Raw genomic sequence first — 20,597 nt, forward strand, 5'->3', positions numbered from 1 at the left:
CTCTGCTTGTTAAAGTATTTTTCAGCAACGAAGTGATTTGATGAATAAAATGTAAGAAAGTTTTAAAGCGAATAAAAGTTAAGCAGCTCTCGGATGTGAACTGTAGACTAAATAACAAAAACACGATTGAAGAAAAATGAAAAAGATTGAGAACAGGAACCAAACCTTGGAGATTCAATAGCAAGCAATGAAGAAAAGACCGACTGATTCAGCCAGAGACATGTGGTGAGGTTCACTGTAAGGACAGAAACAGAACTCCATGGTGGACACAACTCCAAGAAGAAAGCATATGAAAAGTTCCTGGCAAATACGTCAGCTTGTGCTCTTAGAGAATACAGAGACAAATGTAAGAAAGCTAAACACAAGTCATGGGAGGACTTTGGCAAGAATATAGAAAATAAATATCAAGAAGGTGGAAAAATATTCTGGAGGTTGTTGAAGAAGCTTAGTAATAGAGGAAAGAGTGCTGTAAAAGGAGTTAGAGATGATAAAGGTGACATGAAAACAGGAGAAAAAGATATCCTTGAAGTATAGAGTAATTACTTTGAAACTGCTAAATGAAACAAGCAGTGATGACAGCACAGTGGTAAAAAACACTGACCAGGCATGCAGTCAGGAATACATATCTGTACTTGAAGTAGAAAAAGCCATCAAAAGTCTGAAATGTGGAAATGCAGCAGGAGTAGATGATATTCCACCAGAAATGCTCAAGTATGGAAGTATAAAAATCTTACAGTGGCTGCACTTCATAGTTCAGAAGGCCTGAACAGAGGAAGGAATTCCAGATGATTGGAGTACAGCTCTCGTAGTATCCATATATAAAAAAGGAAATAAAACTGAATGTGAAAATTACAGAGGTATCTTTCTACTGAGTGTTCCTGGTAAGATATATGCAAGTATACTTGAGAAACGGTTGAGAAGGATTGTGGAAGAGAAGCTTAGTGAAGAAAACTGGATTCAGGACAAATAGAGGCTGTCAGGATCAGATTTTCACTTTACGACAGGTAGTTGAGAAATCATGGGAATATATAATAACAAAGATCTATATTTAAGTTTTGTAGATCTGGAAAAGGCATATGACAAAGTGCCAAGAGAGACGCTATTTGAAATGCTACAGTTATATGGTGTCAATGGGGCATTATATCAAGTAATACTTAATCTTTGAGTTGTAAGTCATCAGTTAGAATTGAAGTACAGGAAGTGGTTTGATGTTAAATCTGGTGTGAGACAAGGATGTACCTTATCCCCTCTGTTATTCATTATCTATATGGATCACATTATGAAGGAACGTTTTATTAAACCTGATATCAAAATTGGAAATGTCTTTGCTTTATGCAGATAATGTTATACTTCTAAATAAATCTGCTACAAGTCTGCAAGATTCCCTGACTAAATTGAATATCTATGTAATAGATATGGTATGAAGGTCAGCAATAACAAGGCAATGAAAATATGCAGAATCATTGTGAATGGAGAACCTATAGAACAAGTAAAACATTTAAGCTATTTAGGGACGATTTTTAGTGAAGATGATAAATTAAATATGGAAACAACAGAATCAACAAAGCTGGTATGGTAGGAAGTCGAATGAATAAATTTATATGGAATAAGAGAGAAATTAGCCAAAACACTAAATTAGCTATATACAAGACAGTATTCAAGCTAATTTTAACTTATGAATCTGAGAGCTGGGTCAGAAGTAAAACACTTGACCAAAGACTAGAGACTGCAGATATGAGAATACTGACAAAGATTAGGGGCATGAACAAATGGCATTAATATCATATTAAAAACGAGGATATTAGGAAAGAACTTGACATTGTCAGCATCTATGAATGTGTTAGCAGAGCTAATCTCAGGTGGTATGGTCACTTAAACAGAATGGGAGAGGGAAATGATTAAGTATTAATGCAAGTGAAATTTTTCAATATATGACATATAGCTGGAGAACTAGGGGCCATCTGTGGAAGTTGTATAAGAGTGTGGTTACTAGAGGTGACTTTAAAGTCCACACCCCATGTGGACCAGATGTTTTGCATGGAGAGCGATGAGTGAGTGGAATTGATTGCCAGAATTGGTTGTGAGTTCCCTGATGGTGAAGGGATTCAAGGAGAGATATGATAGTATATAGATATTATATATATGTGTATAATGGGTAATTTGGGTCTCCCATGGTGAGTCTCCAGATTCCGGTTCAGAACTTCAGCTACTTAGGCACAATTTTTACTGAAGATGGTAAACTAAATATAGAAATAGACAACAGAATCAGCAAAGCTGGTATCGTGGGAAGTCAATTGAATAAATTCATATGGAATAAGAAAGAAATTAGTCGGAACACTAAATTAGCTGTATACAAGACTGTGTTCAAACCAATTTTAACTTATGGATCTGAGAGCTGGGTCAGAAGTAAAACACTTGACCAAAGACTAGAGGCGGCAGATATGAGAGTCCTGAGAAAGATTAGAGGCGTGAACAGATGGCATCAATGGCAATATCATATTAAAAATGAGGATATTAGGAAAGAACTTGACATTGTCAGCATCCAGGAATGCGTTAGCAGAGCTAATCTCAGATGGTATGGTCACTTAAATAGAATGGGAGAGGAAAGATTAGCAAAACAAATGTTCTCTGCCAGGTTGGCAGGAAAACGACCCAGAGGAAGACCAAGATATAGGTGGATTGATACGGTACAAAGTGCCTTAGACGATAGAAATATAAGATCTGATAATGTTGGAGTCTTGACAAGTAACAGACTGATTTGGAGGAAAATTGTAGATAGGAAGTTAGTAATGATGTAATTTTTTCATGTAGTACTGTCATATCCTGTACACCCCTTGAGGGTACATGGCAGGAATTTGATGATGATGATGATGATGATAAAATTGTTGAACTTAGCTCTTTACTCTATGAAGATGTGATATTCCTAAGATAATCCAGTTCAAGTCGCCAGGGATTCTATAACTAAACTGAATGACTGCTGTAGGAAATTTGGGATCAATTAAGTATCAAAGCTGGATAACTGGGAGAAGTCCTCCATGTTTTAAGGAATGCAGAGAATGGACAAGGGCATCTGACCTAAGGTTCAATCCTCATCTTCTAGTGGTGCACTCCATTAGTAGGTATTTTTTCGGATAATACTGAATGAATGAAGATGGGCTGGCAATTTTGAATTTAGTCGACCAAAATGTACTATTATTGGCTTTAACCGATATAAAATGATAGAACTTCACACCAGCTGGTGTGTTCCCCAGTAAACAAGATCCCCACTCTTTTTGTCAGGGAACCAGGGAGAACAGTGAAAAGTCCGCTACTGAAACGAACCCTATCGACAGAGTTCAAGGTTGTCACCATCAACATAAGAAGAATCAAGAGAAGAGAAATGAAACTGCATAAGTAGAAATGAAACTAGCAGAAGAACTGCATAAATTATATCACTTTTGCATTTCCATAAGTGTAACTGCAAAAGTGATATAACTACTGAAACCAAGGTTTCAATAGGTATATCACTCTACTTATGCAGTACCACTCCACTTATGCAGTATCAATACCAAGAAGAATCTCACCTGTTAAAAACATGAGATTCTTCTAAGCAACAAATACAAGATGTTATATTCAGGCAATAACGATCAAGGAAAAGAAGTAGAGTAGCTATAGTATTCAACATTTAAATACAAGGATAACAACCCTGAATGGCAGGTAACATCAAGTAGAGTGATATCAGAGTAGGGAATTGGATAATGAGATTTACAGTGTGCTTACAGTCCCACAAAAGATCCTACTAAGAAAGAAGTTAAGAAATTAGAGAAGGCAGCTGACAAAGAAAAAGGAAATACTGATTCTTGCTGATCTTTTTTGGAGAAAAGAGAAATGCTAATAACAATAGTAAAATATCTGTGGGATTTCTGCTCAGAGCATCGATCAGTAATCCATGTTCCAACATTAAGACGTGCACAAATTCACATGGACAGATGACATGAGAAATAAGAAAAGCCTCATTAACTGTTATTGTTCATAGTGATAGTGTATAGAGTATTTGGAATAGGAAGTGATCACCATTTAGTTCTAAGCAGGATAAAATTGAACATCACAGAGAAGAAAAGTGTGTAAGAAAGTTTTAAAAAGAATCAAAGTTGGGAAGCTTCTGGAAGTGAACTGTATACTCAAATACACAAATATTATTAAAGAAAAAAAGATACATTTTGAAAACAAGAACCAAACCACAGAGATTCAGTGGCAGACCCAGAGAGGCATGTGAGAAATGTGGGTAAGGTAACAAGGAGTGGAAAGAATAGTACCATTCCATAAGCATGGTTCTGGGACATAAGTTTGCAGTTATATACCAGTGTGTATAACTGAAATTGTAATCAAAGTGTTGAAAAGATTAGTTAGGAATAGAATGCAAGATTGAAGGTGATGAACATAGTATTTTTTATTATGATCAGCATGAATTTTTAAAATATAGGTCTTGTTTTAACAATTTACTTGCATTTTATGATAAGGAAATGAATGTGTTCGATAAGGGAGAATCATATATAGTGATGTTCTTATGCTTTCCAAACGCGTTTGAAAGATTACCGCATAATAAGTTGGTGCACAAGCTGCAAAGGATGAGAATGGCTCTCTGAGTGATACAGCAAGTTGTGCATGACGAAGCAATCTTAAAAAAAGAAGAGTGTAATTTCTGGTGTACCCCACCGTTCTATTCTTGTGAATTATGTTTAATGTTGATCGACTGGGGATCTCTAGTTGCTTACTGATATTAATTTCCTTTTGGGTCGTAGTTTTATGATCGATGTGAATTGGCTTAAGTGTTCGGAGAAACGCATGTTAGAGGCTGAGAAAGGATTAAAAATATTATTTAATTTTTCCAGTATTTTGCCTCATTCACTGAGACATCATCAGGGATACAATATTAAACTTGTAACACACACACACACACACAACGAAAGACTAACTAGGTTAGGACTCTAACCTAGACTCTTAAATTTCAGTCGAGAGTCCTAACTAGCTTTTGGTAGTGCTTTGACAGCCATGCAGAGATTCTATTTCTTTAAGACTGGCTATATTTTCTGAAGTGCCTCTCACATAGGGAATGGTAGCATTACTAAAATTTTTCTGAAGGGAGAGTCGAGGATTCAGGGAAGAATTGTTGTTATTATTTTTTTAATGCTGTGGGAAGTGTAGCCATTAGATAAGGTTTGGTGTGTATAATTAAGTTCTGCTGTAAGAGAGGACTCATTGGAACAAAAGTTATAGGCCCTATTGGTTAGTGTTTGTGATATTGAGAGGAGGGGGGGGGGGAGAATGGGTGATGGGAAAGCTTGTGAATGTATCTGTTTGTGTGGGTGGGCTTATTGTATACTGAAAAGGATAGGTTACCATGGTATATTATTAGTTTCTTTTTCCATGGTAAACTGGGTTATTGGGTGAAGACTCTTTCCTCTCTTGCTTCCAAAACTAAATCTCCTAGCTACATTTCATTGGGACAAAGGTAACCTTATAAACTTCAATGCCACATAAACACAGTCCTGTCTGATCTCGTGCAAGAAAGAGCTTGCATTCCTCCCTGTTATCATGAATAATATCCAGATATCAAAATATAATCACATTTTAGTTCTTGGACTGACCTATACTTTCAACCTTTCCTGACACAAACACATTTCAGCTAATGATTCCCCTCTCTTCTCAGCCTGTCCTAAGGGACGGATGAGAAGGATAAGGAGTTAAGGGAGAGAAGTAATATTTTAAAGACTATGAATGTGATATGTTTATGCCAAAGTGAGTAAGATTAAAGTCAGCCCAAGAAAAGAACATAGAAGACTTTCACTGTAAATCAAAAGCAAGAGGATCTTTCTTTTGGATAATAAGAAATGACTACTATTTGAGAATAGCGAGGAGATTGATGTTTAACAGACTGGCTATGGTCTTTAAGTCTGAATTATTTGAGTATTACAATATTTTTAATAGAGTACTGTCATGAGCAAAATCAGAGGATATGAAGTTAGAAGTTTACTGATGTATAGGAAGAATAGCATGAGCAAGAGTATGCAACCTTGGGATACTCTAGCATTAATAAAGACATCTGATGAGAGAAAGCTGTGACACACAAAAGAATGATCAAAAAACCTTCCTTACACAGCAATGTTAGATAAGACATGCAGCCAGGAGAGATAGGGGTACTTCTCACTGTCCCACTAATTGTGCGCATGGTAGAGTTTAGCTGGGTGTCTATGATGTTAATGTGTATACTTCTTTCCCAGACAGAGGCACAATATTCTGCTGTAGAGAATGCGAGGGCTAGTGCGGACGACCTTAGGACTTCTGCACCACAACCCCAGGTTGTTCCAGTAAGCCTTGAAATGATATTATTTCTGGTTTTAATTTTATTGGAGAAGTTGATGATGTGCCTTTTATAGGTTAGGTTTCTGTCCAGGCTCACTCCAAGGTATTTTGGGTGAGGCTCGTGTCCTACCATTTTTCCACAGAAAGAAAGGTTAAGTTGTTGATTTGCATCTGCATTGTACAGGTGAAATATTGAGGACACTGTTTTTGTTGGATTTGGCTTCAAGTACCACTGCTTGAAATACTCTTCCAGGGTGTTCAGGTCCGTATTGAAGGTTGATAAAGCAGGTGGATTGATGTAAGATCGCTAGGTCATCGGCGTACATATACTTGCTTGATCTGGTATGAGGTAGATCATACATGTAGATGTTAAAAAGTATAGGGGATAACACAGAGTTCTGAGGAAGACTGTTGTGAAAGAATCTGGGCCTGCTCTTTTTTCCGCCAATATGGACCCAGATCTTTCTGTTGGAGAGAATAGATTCAAAAAGGTGATTCTGTTCTCTTTTAAAAAAATTTAAAAAAAATAAAGCTTTTTTACACTTTATAATATTTCCTAGTTTTAGGAGGAGGCCCCTGATCCAAACTGTCATAAGCAGATTTTAGGTCAAAGAAAGTGGTTCCAGATTTAAGTTTCTTCTGGAAGCCTGCTTCAATTTGAGTTGCCAGGACCTGGTCACAGCAACTTCTTCCTGGCCTGAAGCCACCTTGTTCAGTTGGGAGTGCTCTTTCGATGAGTGGTGAAATTCTTTCAAAGAGCTTAAAGGTGGTGCAAAGCAAGGATATAGGTCGTAGGTTTTTCACATCATCTGGATCTTTCCCTGGTTTGGACAAGGCAATTATTTTGGCTTCCCGCCACAGCTTTGGTAGTTTAGCAATCATGATGATTTCTGAGAAAAGGGCAGCCAGCCATGCTTGGCCATGTTGACCAAGATGTTTTAGGAACTTAGGGAGTATACCATCCATTCCTGCAGCTTTGCCATTTTTGGTAAGTTTTAAGGCTATTTGTACCCCTTCCCAAGAAGATTCCAATAAAACAGCAGGTTTCACATGAGTATTTTAATACCTTTTCTTGTAAAAATAATTTGGTTTAGGTATGCGAGAAATTGCATTCTAGCAATTTTTTAAATTTGACTTTTTTTTTTTTACAGATAATATGGCTGAACCCAAGAAAACATAATACTGAATACAGTGGAACCTCTGTTGTCAAACATAATTCGTTCTTAAAGGCTGTCCGGAAACCAATTTGTTTGAAAACTGAAACCATTTTCCCATAAAAATTAATGTAAAATGGATTAATCTCTTCCCGAACTCCAGATAATTGGTTATTTAAGCCTTTATAACAGTACTTCCTGCATAAAATCGTATACAAAAACAATGAAAATGCATAAAATCAAACAATAAATAAGTAAAATATAGATGAAAATTTAAGTTCACTTTAACTGTACAGAGGAGAGCTGATGGCATAAGTGGAAGGTGGTGAGGATGAGGGGTCCCCTTCCATAAAAACATCAGGTAACTCTCCTTCTGGGGTGTTTCTCTTTTCTGTCTCACGGCACCACTCGAGACACACTGGACCTCTGTCTCACTAAAAACTTGATAAATGAGATTTTTTTTTGCCTGCGTTTTAAAATGTTTCTGAAGTGAGACATGGCATTGTCATTGAAAAGGTTTATGATGTAGTTTGCTACAGCTTTGTCAGGGTGATAACTTTTGTGATATATTTTGTGGAAAGATATCAGGGTGATATCTTTCCACAAAAGTTTGCACCTCACCTCATTTCGCACACTTTTCGTTGATCAAAGAACTAGGAACATCCTCCCTTTCTCTGAAGACATTTCCTCCACCACTGTCCTTTGCTGCTCCTGCTGTGAAGGTTCCAGTTCTTCCATGGTGAGCTCATTCCTGTGGTCCACCATTAAACTACTCCACATCAGCATTGTCAACTTCCAAGCCCATGCTTTTGCTCAGAGACACAATATCATCGACAACAGCAACATACTCAGCCTTAAAGCCCTCAATGTCTCTGCCTGGTATACAGTCTTGCAACAATTTCCTCCAGGCCGAGTTCATGGTCCTGTAAGTCACTTGTACTCAGGCTGTCAAGGATACTTAAGCAATGGGGGATGTTGAAGTGATTTTTCCAGAATTCTTTGAGTGTTAATTCTGTGTCAGAGGTAACTTCAAAACACCTTTGAAACAGTGCTTTGGTATAGAGTTTCTTAAAGTTTGAATTAACCTGCTGGTCCATGGGCTGGATTAGAAGAGTCGTGTTAGGGGACAGGAACTTCATTGTGATAAAATCAAACTCTTCCACCAAGTCATCTTCCAAGCATGGAGGGTGAGCAGGAGCATTGTCTATCTCAAGAAGGCTTATTGGAAATTTTTTTCTTGAAGGTATTTTCTCACACTTTGGGCAAAGACTTCATGAATCCACTCAATAAAAAATTGCCTGGTGATCCAAGCCTTACTATTAGCCCACATAACAGACAATTTACTTTAAGCCTTTATTTTTTTTTCACGTTATTTTTCTTAAATACCCTCGTATTCTGAGGCAGTGGTACACAAGCAAAGACTTGACCCTGAAGTCCCCACTTGTGTTTCCACATAGCAAAAGAGTCAGCCTGTCCTTCATTGGCTTGTGTCCTGGCAATGCTTTTTCCTCCTGAGTGATGTAGGTCCTCTTTGGCAATTTTTTCCCAAACGGGCTGGTTTCATAATAGTTGAACACTCGCTGGGGAAGTAAACCCTCAGCCTTTACATAGTCACTAAATTCTTTCAATATTTCTCAGCTGCTGCTTGGTTCGAACTCGCAGCCTTCCCGTGACTAACCACACTATGTATGTCACTTCTCTTAAATTTCTCGAACAACCCTCTACTAGCTTTGAACACATCAGTATCATTGCTTCTACCAGGTTTCTCTTTAACAGGTCATCATGTAATCGCCTTGCTTTTTCACAAATTACAGCCTCAGCAACACTATCACCAGCTTAATTGTTTCTCGTTGATCCAAATCAGCAAGAATTTTTCCATTTATTCAATCGTCTGTGATCTTTGTTTAGTAAGAACTTTTACCCCTTTTGCAACATCAGCTCCCTTGATTGCCTCTTTATTTTTGAGTATTGTACAGATTGGTGAGTTTGCCATACCAAACTGCACAGCATGATCCGAGACACAAATACCATTTTCATGTTTGGATATGATTTCTTTTTTCATCTCTATCGTGGTTCTAACAACTTTTTTTGCTTTGCTGCTATCAGTATCCTTCTTCGGCTCCATGGTGACTTATTTAATAATAATTTATAAAAAAAAAATAACAAAACACACAGAAAATCCAGAAAAGGCACTGCAAATTCGAGCAGTTGTCTGCATTGAGCGGAGGCTACGGTGTAACTGATGCTCTTCCACCATACATCTCAGCCCACGGAGTTGTCTATTTGGGAACCGAGATTCTGTTCGGAAACTGGTGCATTTCTTTGTCTGGAAATTATGTTCAGGAGCCATTCGACCAAGGTCCCTTTGTATTTGAAATATGGCTTTATTCAGTGGCCTATAAACAAAACCTTACCAATGTGCCTGATTTGATAAAAAGTTTTTTGAAATGAATCTATTGAAGCCTTCAAAACTAGAAGAACATTTGACAAAAGTTCATGCTAATAAAAAAGATAAGGATTTATCATATTTTCAAGCACCTAAAGAAAAATTTTTGAAACAACCAACACTGGCAGGTATGTTTTCAGCAGCATCTAGTTTGGATGCTGCTGAAAAAGATGATAATGGGTTGCATGCCTCTTACAACATTTCCTTACTGATTGCTACATCAGGAAAACTGCATAATGTTGGTAAGAACTAATTCTACCAGCTGTTAGTGAGGTCATATGCACTGCATAAGCCAGTCTCTGATAAAATTCCTTTGAGTAATAATAGAGTGCATGAAAGAATTGATGAAATGGCCTAGGATGTTGAAGACTCATTATGTGAGTATTTAAAAAACCTAGCTCTCTATACAACTTGATGGGTCTACTTTACCAAGAAATGAAGCCTTACTTTTATCATATGTATAATGAATAAAAGAAGAACAATTTGCCAAGAATTATTATTTGTTAAAAATTTGCTAACTGACACTAAAGGAGAATCGATATTTCATGCATTGAAAGAGTTTTTTAAAGAAAAAGAAATCCTTCTGAATAATATCTTGTCTGCTATGACTGAGGGAACCTGCCATCGCAGTTTTTATTGCATATTTCAGAGGTGGTGCCAAATGTTATTCATCGTTAACATTTAGTTGCCAAATACCTGAGTGATCACCTACATGGGTCATTACATGTAATTACAGCAGTCAACAAAATCAAGTCATTCATTGAATGACAGATTGTTTGGACAATCTTTTCCTTCATGCTTACACAGTGATCAGAATACATCATGAAAATTATGGAAACAATAAACCAAAATAAACACTCAACGTTTCAACCTTCACATTAAGGTCATCATCTGGAATATACACATATATACAAAGAAACAAGCTGTACTACAATCTACATGGCATGCTAAAGTTACTGACCAACCATTACAACTATTGGCCTGATCTCTGGTGGGAAAAAACCTTACTACATCAAGGCTAGAGTTCTATTATTATTATCTATTAGGTTACAAAATTAAATTAAGCTGGAAAGCAACAGTTTTCAAAAAATAAAAATTACTTATATAAGTATACACCGTACATACAAATTACAACCAACTGGAATGTATGGATAGTGGCCAATAAAAGCTGAAAAATCGTTTAGAGTCCAAAAGTCAGGATTTGTTGGAAACTAAGTGGGCTGAATGTGTGCCATCCAAATTCTTGGGATTTTTATGCCACCATTATTGTTAAGATTGGGGTGGTTGATCAAAATTTCGCAAGCTTCTTTAAAATATACGTTCATACCAGGTTTTTGTATGATGTAACAAGCAAGTACTTTTCCAATCAATTTGATGTAGGGTGTCATCATCAAATTCCTGCCATGTACCCTCAACTACATGAAAAAAATTACATCATTACTAACTTCCTATCTACAATTTTCTTCCAAATCAGTCTGTTGCTTGTCAAGACTCCAACATTACCATCATCTAAGGCACTTTGTACCATATCAATCCACCTATATCTTGGTCTTCCTCTGGGTTGTTTTCCTGCCAACCTGGCAGAGAACACTTGTTTTGCTAATCTTTCCTCTCCCATTCTATTTAAGTGACCATACCACCTGAGATTAGCTCTGCTAATGCATTCCTGGATGCTGTCAATGTCAAGTTCTTTCCTAATATCCTCGTTTTTAATGTGATATTGCCATTGATGCCATCTGTTCACGCCTCTAATCTTTCTCTGCGGTCTCTAGTCTTTGGTCAAGTGTTTTACTTCTGGCCCAGCTCTCAGATCCATAAGTTAAAACTGGTTTGAACACTGCCTTGTATACAGCTAATTTAGTGTTACGACTAATTTCTCTCTTATTCCATAAGAATTTATTCAGTTGACTTCCTACCATACCAGTTTTATTGATTCTGTTGTCTATTTCTATATTTAATTTACCATCTTCAGTAAAAATCGTCAATAAGAAGCTGAAATGTTTTACTTGTTCCACAGGTTCTCCATTCACAACACAGTTGACATTTTCAATGATTCTGCCTATTTTCATTGTCTTTGTCTTTTTATTGCTGACCTTCATACCATATCTATTACAACAGCTATTCAATTTAGTCAGAGAATCTTGCAGACTTGTAGCAGATTTATTTAGAAGTATAATGTCATCTGCATAAAGCAAAGAGCTGACATTAACATCTCCAATTCTGATATCAGGTTTAATACCATTTTCCTTCATAATGCGATCCATATAGATAATGAATAACAGAGGAGATAATGTACATCCTTGTACATTATCTCGTCAATGCTACAACATTGTCAGATCTTATATTTCTATCTTCTAAGTCACTTTTTGCTGTATCAATCCATCTATATCTTAGTCTTCCTCTGGGTCTTTTTCCTGCCAACCTAGCAGAAAAATTTGTTTTGATAATCTTTCCTCTCCCATTCTGTTTAAGTGACCATACCACCTGAGATTAGCTCTGCTAAAGCATTCCTGGATACTGACAATGCCAAGTTCTTTCCTAATATTCTCTCGTCTTTAATATGATATTGCCATTGATGCCATCTGTTCATGCCCCTAATCTTTCTCAGGACTCTCATATCTGCGGTCTCTAGTCTTTGGTCAAGTGTTTTACTTCTAACCCAGCTCTCAGATCCATAAGTTAAAATTGGTTTGAACAGTGTCTTGTATACAGCTAATTTAGTGTTTTGACTAATTTCTCTCTTATTCCATATAAATTTATTCAGTTGACTTCCTACCATACCAGCTTTGTCGATTCTGTTGTCTATTTCCACATTTAATTTACCATCTTCACTAAAAATCATGCCTAAGTAGCTGAAATGTTTTACTTGTTCTATAGGTTCTCCATTCACAATGCAGCTGATATTTTTAATGCTTCTGCCTATTTTCATTATCTTTGTCTTGTTATTGCTGACCTTCATACCATATCTATCACAACAGTTGAAAGTTTTTTACCTTGGATATATATTATGTTAAAGATACCAAACAGTTTTATAAGCTAGGTTTTTAATCCTTTTTTCCAAGTAAGCAAACAGACAAGTCAAGTTTGCAGCTACAAGTTGTAAAGGTGGAGTAAACTCCGATCACTTTCCTTAGAATTTTCCCCTAATGCAAAGCACGTTCCCTTGCAGAGATGTATGATGCTATGCATTAAGGTAATGGTCACTACCCAGATCCGTTTCGACCTTTATTGAGGTCTTGTCAGTGACCTAAAAAATGCCAAGGGTGAAGTAATACAGAGCTTATATAAATTTTACCTAAACAAGTTTCCATAAGGTGCTTTGATTTCATTAAATAAAAATCTCAGGATGAGAGTAAGATGTAGAAAGTTTCTTACCTTGGGTATATATTATGTTAAAGATACCAAACAATTTTATAAGCTAGGTTTTTAATCCTTTTTCCCAAGTAAGCAAACAGACATGTAAGTCAAGTATGCAGCTGCACGTATATATCACACGTTAATATCACAACAGTTATTCAATTTAGTCAGGGAATCTTGCAGACTTGTAGCAGATTTATTTAGAAATATAACATCATCTGAATAAAGCAAGGAGCTGACATTAACAGCTCCAGTTTTGATATCAGATTTAATACCACTTTCCTTCATAATGTAATTCATATAGATAATGAATAACAGAGGGGGGGAAATGTACAGCCTTGTCTGACACCAGGTTTAACATTAAATCATCTCCTTGTTTACTTCAATTCTAACTGCTGACTTACAACTCAAATAAAGACTAAGTATTGCTTGATATAATGATCCACTCACATCATACAACTGTAGCATTTTAAGTTGGACACTGTTAAAAAACTTACACCCCATGGAGTCTCCGAGGTACACAAACATAACGTTCCACTTCAGCTAATGGTGGAGCGAATAGACAGCCCTAATTATCACCTAGCCAAGAAATTAGCATCAACACTCAAGGAGTTGATAGGTCATCTCCCCCCTTTCCTCCTATATAAAGAACACACAACACTTCATAAACAAAATTAAAAACATAACACTCGGCAAAGATAATTTATTAGTCAGTTTGATGTTTCTGCTCTTTTCACAAATGTCCCAATCAGTGACACAATTCTTTTCCTATAGAACAAATTTCCTCCCAACACTTTCTTTGTCCACGTACTACATTCTGGTTACTTCGTGTGTCAAAATAAATTTGTTGCTCTCCAGCCTAACCTAATATATAAAATAATAATAGGACTCCAGTTGTAAGGTTTCTACCCCACCAGAGTCATCAGGTCAATACAAATAGTTGTAACAGTTGGTCAGTAACTTTAGATTGGCATGTAGATTGTAATGCAGTTTGTTTCTTTGTATATATGTGTATATACTCCAGATACTGACCTTGATGAAAAGGTCAAAACGTTGAGTGTTCATTTTGGTTTATATTAAACTAAAGTTTTACTCTAACACAGTAGTTTCCATAATTTTCATTATGTATTGTTTGAAAAACTTTGTATTGAAAACAATGAAGAATTCAAGCACTTGCTGCTCCTATTTTAAAAACTCTTTGCCTCAGTGCTAGTTTTTAGAAAACAGATCATTCTTTATGAGCAGACTTGTTTAACAACTTTAATGAACTAGATCTACAGCTCCAAGGAGATGAGCTGAATTTAATAAAAAAAAAAAAAAGCTGTTATTTCTGTGTTTGTGTCAAAATTTGTCCTGTATAAATGAAACTTAAGACAAGGAGAATTAAACCAGTTTCCAAATCTATCAACAGTGAAAAAATGTGATGAAGACATGCTCAGCTATTGTCAGCACTTGGTGGCTCTCCATTGTGATTTCAACCAACGATTTAAATATATTCTTGAAATGAAAATACCTGATTGGACTTTGGACCCGCTTTTAAGTACAAACATAGAAGAATCTTTACAATTATAAGAACTGATAGAAGTAACAACAAATGAGGAATTGAAATTAATTCAAAAATGGATACCAACAGTTCTGGTTGCAAAAGCAGATGCCCATACTTTATCAGGGATTGTGGATTGTATTAAAAAAAGTTGTTAATCACATTTTCATTATCATATTTAGTGGAACATGAGTTCAGTGCAGTCACAAATCTTTTAACTATAAAAAGAAACTGACTGCAAATAGCTGATTGCAGTAATTTAAGAATGCTGCTCACAAATATAGAACCAAATATCAATAAATTGGAACCAACACACAAGGCTCATCCTCCTCAAATATTGTTATTTACTATTTTATGTGGGAATTTTACATATGTGCAATTTATGTTTGTTTTCTTAATTTTAATAGTGTTATTAAATTTTCAGCTCCAACTTGTCCTATGTTTATGTGCAATTTGTTTCTTTTGTTGATTTCAATAAATAGTTTTAAAATTTCAGTTCCAAGGTGTCTTATTTCCAAACTTCAAAAATCTCTACTAGATAGATACAGAAACAAATTTGCATTTTTTTTTATATATCTGTTTGTTCACTTAAAACTCAAGAACTGCTGATCTGATTTTCATATGATTTTCTTTTATATGTATTAGGTAGAGCTGGTTTGGTCTAGAAAGTACAGGGTGGCCATAAAATAACCTTCCCTCTTTGGAGGCATCTGTAGCTAAAACCAATAAACAGAATGAGACCAAATTTTAAATTGAGACTTTTGATGACATGGGGAGATGATTTCTGCGAAAAAAAAGATTTAGTACGAAAAGTCACCGATAGGGGAAATTTTGGTGCTGGCAGAGCCGAAAACAAGCAAATAATTACATTAAAGGCAGATAAAATCGAATAATAACATTTGTATGGTGTAAGCAACAGCCGCATCACTCATTCCAGCTGGATATGTGGTGCATTACAATGATAATAAAAATAATAAACTAAAACAACAGTTTGCAAGAGACACAGAAATTAATGTAGTGATTGAACTCACAGGAAATAATGTTCATCAGAATATTCTGATGAATCCTTATTCATCAGAATCAGAGTTCCCTGGGCCACATACACCATTTTCAATGTGCTGACCTTTCTTGTGTACAATAAATTGCATCTGGTGTGCGACATGCTCTACAGCTGAGCATAAGGAGTCGGATTGGATGTTCATAACAGCCCATTTTATGTTCTCTTTCAAGACATGTAAGTTGGGAATGCTACCAACATACACAACAGATTTCAAATACTCCTACGTTTACTGCAAATATTATTGTTATATTTATGTGACACCTCCAGGGAGTCCAAAGACTCATTGAGGGAGAATGTGCCAACACCATTGAACAATTGTCCACTTCTAACTACTAACCGTGCTCAAACCTGCTTAACTTTTTGCGAGCCATTAGTAGCAGAGGCTCTACCAATCGACCAACCTTTTTGACTGCTTTCGGCTCCGCCATCACCATAATTTCCCCTATCGGCGACTTTTTGTACTAAATCTTTTTTTTTGAGGAATTCATCTCCCTTCGAAGGGAGATGAATTTTTAATTTTTAGCATACCTTCGAAATTCTCAATATAAAATGTAGTCTCATTCCGTGTATTAGTTTTAGCTACAGATACCTCCAGTGAGGGAAAGTTAATTTATGGCCACCTTGTAGTTTCCAGGAGAATGCTGAATAATTTTTTTGGTAAAGGGGATGGTAAGCCAAATAAGTTTGGGAACCACTGATCTAGACCAAGAGCCTTATAAGTGTCAAGGCTACTGAGTATTTTTATGATGAAAGATCCATGGGAAGTTCATGAATGGAAGATTTGCTTTGGTCATCTAAACAAGAGTGGAAGGTAAAGACCAATGCCAAGATGTCTCCTGGTTATCACTGTACCAGCAGGATTGAGAGAGGCAGAAACATGCCTTTTCTAGCCATTGCGAAGGACCTGAAGGATCATTTCCATTTGAGCGAGAGGCAAGTGCATTTGGTCCTTACAATGTCTGCTTTGGATTTGTTGATATTTTTACATTTGTTACATGATGTAGTGTAAGTACTGTGAAAAGCCGGATATTTTAACGTTGGCCCCCTGAATGTATGTTGCATTTTTGTCATGAACTACTTTGGCATGTTTGTTGGACAGCTTGGTCTTGTATAGAGGTGGGGGTATATCAGGAGAGCAAAAACAATAAGACATTGGAAAAACAGGCACAGAAATCTTCAAAAGTATCCTAATTGGCATTGTTGTAGTGCCATAAGATACATGGCTGATACTGGCTGGTAGAAGGATGATCTGTGGAAAAAAAAAAAGTAGTTTCTTTTTCTATAGTCATCCTTCTTGCTGTGCTATAGCAAAGTTCCTTTAGAACAGGACTGTGACTGTATGTATATAGTTTTGGTTGAGACTTTTTTTTTTTGTAGTTTTTTATACTGAGTTGACTGTACTGAAGACTGTGAAACAAGTATCACTGTTGCCAGTTATTCTTGGTATTCAAGTTATTACAGTGATATTAAGTGTAATAACATGTACGGAACAATAGAAAATTCCAAATGAATTTATTCAGTCTAATATTAAAATAAAAATATGATAATTTTAATATTATGCTGAATAAATTAACTTGGGATTTCCTGCTGTTATGATACTCGCAGGAAAATGATGTTGGAACAGAATGTACACAGTAACACTAAAGGATCCTCAGAGTCCTATAACTAATTTGACCATTTTGTTTTAGTCATTTAACAGTATTAACAAACAGCACTTACATTAACTGTCGATTTATTCAGTTACTATTGTGAGTTTTAATAAGATTTGAGAGAACACTATATTATATAACAGACATCGAAAGTTTATTTTTCACTTGGTCAGAATATTAAGGGAAGGGCCACTACCCAGACTAGTTTCAATCTTTACTGAGGTCTCTTCAGTGGGAGCCAGGCCCAAGTGGAGATACCAAGGCAGAAGCATTAGCAAGGTCATCTCTTCCTATAGGAGCTGCCAAACGGTGTGCCACCTTTTTATTAAATTACTCTGGATTTAGAGAAAGATGTTGAAAGTTTATTTTTCACTTGGTCAGAATATAATAAATATAGTTTAATCCTTTATCCAAGTGTGTGCAAACAAAGTTTGCACCTGAAAGTATCTTCAGGACTGGGGTAAAGTGGTACAACACCAGGCGACTCCTTGTCTGGGTAGTGGCCCTTCCCTTAATGCATAACATTATACATATATGCAAGGAGATGTGTTTTGCATTATGGGAGATACTGAGATAGTAGTGTTGGTAGCTTGCTCCACCTTTGCAAGGAGTCGCTCGGTGTTGTACCACTTTACCCCAGTCCTGAAGATACTTTCAGGTGCAAACTTTGTTTGCACACACTTGGATAAAGGATTAAACTAAATTTATTATATATAACATACGATTTTATAGATGACTTTTTTTTTGCAACATCAGTATCAAATGAATTTTTATCATATTCCACTGAGATGCACTAAGGAAAATAAATTATGTTATGGGGAATTACCAACCCTGCAATAAAAAAAAAAAAAAAAATTACCTGAATTTTTTCCCAGTTCTAGCTTGTGTTCCACCATTCCAAACATAACTTTCTTGCTCATAGAAGAAAAAGACATCTAATTTGATATCACTATCTCGAAATGATAACTCATAGCTATCTTCAACCTACAAAGGAGAAAAGTATATATGTCCAATTCTACATAATTCCAAAAGAACAAAATCAAATTGCTTATTTCTCAATCTACATAAGTATCTGCACATACATGTGTAAAATTTACAAAAGGAAGTGAATTAAGTAAAAACACAGCTACAATTGTTGGTATACATAATATTTTAAATCTTTTACTGGAAATTGTGATCTTGAGGATACAGTTTCCAATAGTATTCGTATGACATACTAATAAATGTTTCCCAGTTTCACTGGAAAACTGTAGCCTAAATTATTCACCAATATGCCTTTAGAAGACACTCTAAAGTTATTTAAATAAGATTTAGCAGATGTTACCACAACAGATTTGAGGTCGGCTATTGCTTTGTCTATCTCCTTTTTTTTGTATGGTGGGGGTTACTAAACCAATGTGGTTAGGGAGGACTTTGGATATTTTTTTCCCAAGCTATGAAAGAATGGGGGGAGGGAGAGAGAATTGTTCCTGAGTACTTAATTTAAGAAAGATAGGGTTGTGGTCTGATGACAGCTCATTAATCATACTGATATCTTGTAGGATAATGATATCTAGAATATCTGGGCTGCCAAAAGAACCATGATGCATAGGTTCTACTACTGCAACATAATTGAGCCTCATGTAATTGTTCAGTATACAACCATTTCCATTGACCATTTTGCTGTTTCATATTGAATGCTTGGTATTTAAACCCTCTGCGATGATCGTGGAATCTGTGATACCTAAGATGGTGTAAAAATAATCATAATTTTAAATTCTGAATATTTTTACAAATTGCTTATGTTAGTACGTATATTAGTTTTGGTTTCATAACACGCATTGTCGGCACTTGCGATGTACCCGTTATTTTGTCAAAATGAAATGTAAAGCATTTAAAAAAATTGTGTACTTACTGGATTTGGATAGTTGTGTGCCTTTCAGAAATTTTATTGTAGTTTAAAATATATATTAAATGTTGCGTGTATTAGTTTTGGTTTCATAACATGCATTGTCGGCACTTGCGATGTGCTCATTATTTATGTTATTTTATCAAAATGAAATGTAAAGCATTTAAAAAAATTGTGTACTTACTGGAGTTGGATAGTTGTGTTCCTTTCAGAAATTTTATTGTAGTTTAAAATATTAAGTGTTGCGTTTTGTAAAAACATTCTCGTTATGCCAACGGAGACAACTTGTCAGCCATCATACTTAGCTTCTCGCTTGCCACTTTCATGAAGTGCGCATGCTCGTCGAGGAGTTTGATGGGTGATCGACAGCTGACAGAGAGAGCGTTCAGTATCGTGGTAACAGAGAAAACAAGAGAGCGTTCAGGAAGAAAAGAGAATGCAGGCCGGCAGATATTTGGGTTCTTAGGAAATTAAGTTCTTTTTTTATGACAGTCGGAGGAAAATGAATAGTATATTCCGAAAAAGGAATCGTAAAACTATGAGTTTTAAAGATCGAGACTGTCAATAAGTATTAGTAAATAAAAGAAGATATTGCAATTGACATTCTAAAGGAATGTTCGAGGAAACGCTGATGGGAAGATTAATAATAGATTCCGAAAAGGGAATCGTAGAACTAAGTTTTTTTTTTAAAGTGGAGGAGTTAAGATTGTCAATAAGTATTGGTAAATAAAATAAGATATTACACTTGACGTTCTAAATGAATGTTCAAGGAAACGTTGATTAAGGACGCCAGATCTAACTGTTATTTCTACGGGAAAAGGAGACTTCCTGACAATTGAGTCAGGAAGAATTAATGTGTGCTACATGAGAGTGATATGAAAGTGAATCTTATATCTTCGGAAAAGGACGTTAACAGAGAAACTGGCTATGAACATTTTGTTATTGTGTAAACAGTGTTTAGTCTAATGGATGTGATGAAGTATATGTTAAACAAATCAGTAATAGAGTGAGTTAGAAAATGGGCGATCTCTTTTTAAGTGTAAGTTTGTTTTAAAAGGCCTGGGATCCAATTAATTTTGTAGTTATGTAATTTTGCTTGAAGTGTGTGTGTGTGTGTGTATATATATATAAAAAAAAGGTTTACCGAGTAAAAATGAA

The 20,597-nt window shown here is 35.8% G+C and overlaps 1 protein-coding gene across 7 annotated transcripts in view; it reads right to left on the reverse strand.

The window, feature by feature from the left end:
• The window catches only part of LOC150101260 (ribitol-5-phosphate transferase FKTN-like), a 353,950-nt gene that overhangs the window by 94,656 nt on the left and 238,697 nt on the right, over positions 1 to 20,597 (reverse strand). For all 7 annotated transcript variants that reach the window (XR_016549166.1, XM_090401598.1, XM_090401595.1 and 4 more), the window contains one exon: positions 18,411 to 18,535. Coding sequence is in view for 6 of the 7 variants with exons in the window: in XM_090401598.1 (XP_090257724.1) it covers positions 18,411 to 18,535 (125 nt within the window). In the remaining variant the exon portion in view is untranslated. The remainder of the gene's footprint in view (positions 1 to 18,410; positions 18,536 to 20,597) is intronic.

Source organism: Typopeltis vanoorti, chromosome 12 (genome assembly GCF_054136105.1).
Source record: "Typopeltis vanoorti isolate ZY-2024b chromosome 12, IOZ_Tvanoo_1.0, whole genome shotgun sequence".
NCBI lineage: Eukaryota > Metazoa > Arthropoda > Arachnida > Uropygi > Thelyphonidae > Typopeltis > Typopeltis vanoorti.